The 7299-nt window shown below is 35.9% G+C and overlaps 1 protein-coding gene across 1 annotated transcript; it reads left to right on the forward strand.

The window, feature by feature from the left end:
- The first annotated feature begins 1281 nt into the window (after positions 1–1281).
- On the forward strand, positions 1282–3183 carry LOC127122170 (uncharacterized). Its single transcript, XM_051052552.1, has 2 exons — positions 1282–1980; positions 2047–3183. The coding sequence occupies exons 1-2, from the start codon at positions 1282–1284 to the stop codon at positions 3181–3183; spliced, it is 1836 nt and encodes a 611-aa protein (XP_050908509.1).
- The last annotated feature ends 4116 nt before the right edge of the window (positions 3184–7299 follow it).

Below are 7299 nucleotides of genomic sequence, written 5' to 3' on the forward strand. Positions count from 1 at the left end.
TTCATTTTTCTATATTAATATTTACATATATTATTACTGTTGAGTTCCGACATTGAATTTGTGAAGTAGCTGTATATATTTGTGAATAATTAGTTATTGATAGTTTCTAGTGACTTGTATCTCTAACAAATAACTTTAATATATTATTGAGACATTCATCATATAGAATGTATAGAAAAGTCATTGTGTTATGCCTTTGTGGCCAGCGTGATGTTTTCGGCCTTTGTGACAAGTTTAACGCTTTTTGGGCCTTTGTGGCAGGAGCCTTTGTGGCAGTTTTTCCCATTGGAATGGGTTCACTTATCCGGGTCATTTGTGTTTCATATAGTATTTTAGTCACATTGCATTTCATATAATATAAGTGATTATAAAATATATATATATATATATATATATATATATATATATATATATATATATATATATATATATATATATATATATATATATATATATATATATATATATATATAACGATATTTTAATTGGTGGAGTCTTTCTATATTATTTTATGACATTTTCTTATGGTGAGTATGATTCAATTTGGATATGGAATTTGACCCTTACAATTAATATTTTAGGTACTCAAGGAGAAAGGCATGATTGAATGTGTTGCTTGAATCGCGTGCGGGGAAGAAAACATGGTTTTGCAAAATTAGCATTTTATTTAATAAGAGAAGAACGCCATTTTATTTCACTTATTGCTAGCATCCGAACTCGTTTAGAAATACTGATATTGATTTTATCCTATTAGAGATTTTCCAACTATTTCTAAATTTTATTAATTCTATTATTCTCTAAATTTTATTTCAGTTATCGTTATAATTATTTTACTTTATGTAGATATAAAAAAAAATAGCTGCACTTTAATAGCACTCAATAAATAATATCTTGGAAAAAAAATCTGGGATGTTACATTTGGTATCAGAGCAATAATCCTTGGACACACATTTTTGGGTGGGACGATCTTGTATGGCGTATGAGTATGAAAATTTTGTGATGCCTGAGTTATTTAGTCTTCTAATATTTTATGTAAACATTGTGACTATTTATGGATTTAATTACTTATGTCATGTACTAACAAGTGTGAAAAATTATGCGTAGCAAATTTCTTTGGATACCACTTGCTTATAGTCCAAGTGTTAGGATGAGATCTTAAAAATCCTTCTAATGCAAGTGTAATTGTAGGAAGTTACAATGAGTTGATGAAGAACTTCTACCGATCCACAAAATACTCAGCCAATTGCTGACATGACAGACGTCATTCAAGCAATTCACGCAATGGCTACTGCTATTGCAAAACAATCTGCCACTACTATTCAACAAGCGGAAACTTCTGCCCAACAAGCTGCAATCCGAGCTCAACGTGAGGCGCTAAGGGATCAGAGAGAAGAAGTTGTTGCTGCTGCGAGAGAACTGACAGATTTTAATCGTCAAAACCCACCAAAATTCAAAGGGGAACATGACTCAGACAAGGCTGATCTTTGGATACAAGAAATTGAGAAAATTTTCGAAATGTTGCATTGCACAGATGCTAAGAAGGTGGAATATGCAACCTTTTTGCTTAGGGCAGAGGCTGAGTCCTGGTGGCGGGGTGCGAAGCAGCTAATAGAGAGTAACAATGAAGCACTGAATTGGGCAACATTTAAACAGAAATTTTTGGACAAGTATTTCCCATCAAGTGCTAGATCTGAGAAAGAAGCTCAATTCCTTAGACTGTACCAAGGTAATATGACTATCTCTGAGTATGCTGACAAATTTGACTCACTAGCCAAATATTTCCGCTATTTTCGTGACCATGTGGATGAGAACTATACGTGTGAGAGGTTTGAGCAAGGACTCAGATATGAGATTAAGGAATCTGTGGAGCCCTTGGAGATCTGTCAGTTCCAAGTGCTAGTGGAGAAATGTAAGAAGGTGGAATGGATGAAGCAAGGACGTCCGAATAAATGGGTTGCTGGAGGACCGTCTAGACACCAGGTAGAATCTGAGAAATTCTCTTTAAATTTGTTTAAAACTTTATATCACTAAGCCTTTTTAAAACAGGGACATCAAGACCGCAATAATAAGGGCAAACAACAACAACCATACATCCGACCTCAACGGGGTGGAAGAGGCCAACCTCAAACACAGTTCAAGGGAGGTCAGAAGCCACAAAATTCAAGTATTATTCGCTGCTACAACTGCAATAAGGAGGGACATGTGAGTACTCAGTGCCCAGAAAGAGCGAGAGTCTGTTATCTTTGCCAGCGACCGGGACATTTTGCTAGGGATTGCCGAGCACCAAGGAGAGATCATGGTCCATCTACCAACAACAACAATGATGTTATCCGGCCTACTACTAAGGGACGTGCCTATCACATTGGGGGAGAGGAAGCTTCGAATGCCTCAGGATTAATTCAGGGTGAGTGTGAAATTGCAGACAAACTATTCCCAATATTATTTGATTCTAGTGCTACTCATTCTTTCATCTCTGTGGAGTGTGCAAATTATGTACAACTACTTGTTACTTCACTGCCTTTTGATTTGGTGGTCACAATACCATCTTCTGAACCTGTAATACTTAATGAAGCTTGCTTACAATGCCCCTTAACTATCTTGGGCATGAAATTCAAAGTCGACTTGATTTGTATTCCCCTAAAACATCTGGGAGTGATCCTTGGGATGGACTGGTTATCTAGTCATCATGTTCTTTTGGATTATGCTCGAAAGTCTGTAATCTTTCCAGACCCCAATGTTTCTCAATTTCTAAATAGAAACCGAATGAAAATATCTTTGAAGGGAGGCATCCAGAAGTATGTGTTCTTAAATTCTGTCAGCATGAAGCCAGAAGTAACGATTAATGAGATACGAGTGGTAAGAGAGTTTCCAGAAGTATTTCCATTAGACGTGTCGGGGTTACCTCCAGTACGTGAGGTTGAATTTGCTATCGATGTGATCTCAGGAACTGCACCTATTCATATTGCTCCCTACAGAATGGCTCCATCTGAGATGTTAGAACTAAAAAGACAACTTGAAGACCTGCTATCAAAGAATTTTATCCGACCAAGTGTCTCACCATGGGGAGCTCCTGTATTATTGGTGAGAAGAAGGATGGGAAGTCGAGATTGTGTGTTGACTATCGACAACTTAATAAAGTCACTATCAAGAATAGATACCCTTTACCACGCATTGATGACTTGATGGACCAACTTAGAGGCGCTGTGATATTCTCGAAGATTGATCTGAAGTCCGGATACCACCAGATTCGAGTGAAGGAACAAGATATATCCAAGACAGCATTCAGAATGCGTTATGGGCATTATGAGTATTTGGTGATTCCTTTTGGAGTGACCAATGCACCAGCGATTTTCATGGACTATATGAATCGTATCTTCCATCCTTTCTTAGACAAGTTCGTGGTGGTTTTCATTGATGACATCCTTATATACTCCAGGAGTAGAGAAGAACATGAGGAGCATTTATGCCTAGTCTTGCAAGTGTTAAAGGAGAAGCAGTTGTACGCTAACCTGGGGAAGTGTGAATTTTGGTTGGAGGAGGTGAAATTCTTAGGCCATGTAATCTCAAAGGAAGGTATTGCAGTTGACCCCTCCAAGGTTGAAGTCGTAGTTTCTTGGGAACAACCAAAAACAGCCACCGAAATTAGAATTTTTGTGGGATTGGCAGGATATTACAGAAGATTCATTGGAGGATTCACCAAGATTGTAGCCCCATTGACACAACTCACTCGAAAGAATCAAATTTTTGGATGGACGGAGGAGTGTGAGAAGAGTTTCCAAATAACGAAGGAGAAAATGACTACATCACCGGTGTTAGTACTACCACAACCCGAAGAACCTTATAAAGTTTATTGTGATGCTTCATATCAAGGTTTGGGTTGTGTGCTTATGCAGCATAAACAAGTTGTGGCTTTTGCTTCGAGGCAACTGAAAGTTCATGAGAAGAATTACCCCACTCATGATTTCGAGCTCGCTGCTATAGTATTTGCACTTAAGATCTGGAGGCATTACTTATACGGTTGTAGCTTTGAAGTGTTCAACGACCATAAGAGCTTAAAATATTTATTTGATCAAAAAGAGCTTAACGCTAGACAAAGGCGATGGATGGAATTCATCAATGATTATGACTTCACTTTGCAATATCATCCAGGAAAAGCAAATGTCGTGGCAGATCCATTGAGTAGAAAGCGAGTTCATCTCTCGACTATTTCATTGAAGGGGTTGGAACTGTTAGAGAAGTTTCGAGACCTGAACTTAGATTTAGATTCTTCAAATGAGAGAGTGCATTATGGAATGATCACTATCGAGAATGAATTGATGATTAAGATTGCGACCCTTCAGGGAGACGATGGAGAAATTCAGGAGAAGAGGAAGTTGATGGAGACCGAAAGAACACTAGAGTTTAAATTAGGACCAGACAACATTTTGCGTTGTAATGGGCGTGTGTGCGTTCCTAATAATGCATAGTTGAGAAAGACTATTTTGGATGAGGCCCATAAAAGTAAGCCGAGTATTCACCCCGGGACGACAAAAATGTATCAAGACTTAAAGCAGAGATTTTGGTGGTCAGGAATGAAAAAGCAGGTGGCCGAGTATGTGGCTTCTTGTTTGACATGTCAGAAAGCTAAGGTAGAACATCAGAAGCCAGCTGGATTATTACATTCTCTGGATGTTCCACAGTGGAAGTGGGATAGCATTTTTATGGACTTTGTAGGGGCGTTACCGAAGACTCAGAGCAAGTTTGATTCCATTTGGGTGATCGTGGATAGGTTGACGAAATCAGCTCACTTCATACCCATGCAAACCAATTATAATGTAGCCAAGCTTGCAGAGATATATATTGCTGAGATTGTGAGACTACATGGGGTACCTTCTAGCATTGTCTCAGATAGAGATCCAAAGTTTACTTCCCACTTTTGGGGAGAATTATAGGAGGCCTTAGGGACGAAGCTAAGGCTAAGTTCTGCTTATCATCCTCAGACAGATGGACAAATCGAGAGGACTATTCAGACCTTGGAAGACATGTTAAGGGCTTGTGTCTTGGATAACGGAGGTAGTTGGGACAATTTATTACCACTTATTGAATTTACTTACAATAACAGTTACCATTCAAGCATTGGTATGGCACCGTATGAGGCTTTATATGGACGCAAATGCCAGACCCCATTATGTTGGTATAAGGATGGTGAGAGCATGTTAAGAGACCCTGAATTAGTCTTGCAAACAACTGAGAAGGTCAGGTTAATCCAAGAACGAATGAAAACAGCCCAGAGCAGACATAAGAGTTATGCAGATCAACGAAGGAGACCTCTAGAGTTTCAGGAAGGTGATCATATATTTTTGAGGGTGACGCCTACAACTGGGGTAGGTAGAGTGCTGAAATCCAAGAAGCTTGCCCCTAAGTTTATTGGGCCATACCAGATTCTTAAGCGTGTAGGTCCGGTGGCGTGTGAGATTGCTTTGCCTCCAAACTTGGCCAACCTTCACAGTGTATTCCATGTGTCCCAGTTGAGGAAGTATATGGCTGATGCTTCACATGTTATCACACCAGACGACATTAAGCTGAAAGATAATCTTTCGTTTGAAGTTCTTCCAATGAGTATTGGTGGTCAATCAAGTAGACTTTTGAGAGGCAAGGAAATCCCATTGGTCAAGATAATTTGGAACCAGAAGACTGGCGACGCTACATGGGAGCGAGAAGATCAAATGCGAGAACTTTATCCTGAACTTTTTGCATCTGTCTAGTTTCGAGGACGAAACTATTTTAAGGGGGTAAGTATTGTAACACTCTCTAATTTAAATAATTAAATAGAACTCCATATTTCTATCTTAATTATTTTGTGGCTATTTTAGTGAATTTTATGATAAATAAATAATAATAATAATAATAATAATAATAATAATAATTTAAGGAAAAATAAATAATCTTAAATTTAAGTGGTTGATACATTTAATTTAAGTTTGAATGGACATATTTTCTATAGAATATAAGTACACGTGTCGTTATTACATAATTAAGTTGAGTGAGCAGAGTTAATTAAACTACAATAAAATATATAGGTTGATAATATTACTATTACTAAGTTTAAGCATGGCTAGATGAACATACGTGGAATAAACCTTAATTTCTCCTATACCCATTCATGTCATAAATTATGGAGTCAAACTACCTCTCCTATTATAAAGATTTGTTCCACAAATTTAGCTTGTTTTTAGCATTTCAATATCAACCCATATTCCCTACATTGAAAACTTACGGTTATTCCTAAAAAATTTCCCTACTATTGTTTCAATCAGTGCCACTTTTGTTCCTAATTTTTCTCAATTTCCAACCTAATAAAAATACAGTATATTAATTTAAGGCTCACACGTAAACATATTTTTAGTCTACAATCTTCCAGCCTCACAAAAAGATACACACAAAAAAATAGTCATATTCTCTTAACTACCACATTTTCATGCATTTCAACACTACAAAAACTATAACCTTAAAGGTACCATACTTCCATTTATTCTATTTATTTTCTTTATAGTTCATACTCTTTATCCTTTTAGAAAGACTAAGCACTCGATCAGTCAACCGTAGGATATCAAAATTCAGTGTTGCTAAAGAAAGCGTCAAAGGTAAGGGTTTTCCCCATACACTCATACTATATAAAGATTGTGTTGTGAAATATTTTTAAATCTGTACCTATTAAAATAAAAATATAAAGTTATTAAAATATAATTAAATGGAAAATAACAAGTTAGAAATAATTCTGGATTTGATTTCTATGTGTATCTTTTTATTGATAATTACGTTTAATCTTATTATCCTTTTAATATATATTAATGCATTGTTATTAATATGTATAAATTTGTTACTGATGGTGTTACAAATGTATTGTTATTAATATCTAAAAATTGGTTACCGATGGTGTTACAAATGTATTGATATTAATATCTAAAAATTTGTTTCTGATGTTGTTTGTAATATTTCTATTATAATCATAAATTCTAGCTATGATAATATTTTTCTTTCCATGATATACATGTAACCCTCACTTTCGGTTTCATTATTTCTTGCCGCACCCGGAATAGGATAACAATGAAACAATTTGTAATTATAATAAGGATATTATTTAAAATACAAAGTTGATAGCTGTGAAAGAAATAAATAAATACTGTGCAGAAAATATATAAGAGTTATGTCTAAATTAAATATAATTTAACTATTGTATTCATTTTTCTATATTAATATTTACATATATTATTATTGTTGAGTTCCGACATTGAATTTGTGAAGTAGCTGTATATATTT

This window comes from Lathyrus oleraceus, chromosome 2, assembly GCF_024323335.1.
Source record: "Lathyrus oleraceus cultivar Zhongwan6 chromosome 2, CAAS_Psat_ZW6_1.0, whole genome shotgun sequence".
Classification (NCBI taxonomy): Eukaryota; Viridiplantae; Streptophyta; class Magnoliopsida; order Fabales; family Fabaceae; genus Lathyrus; species Lathyrus oleraceus.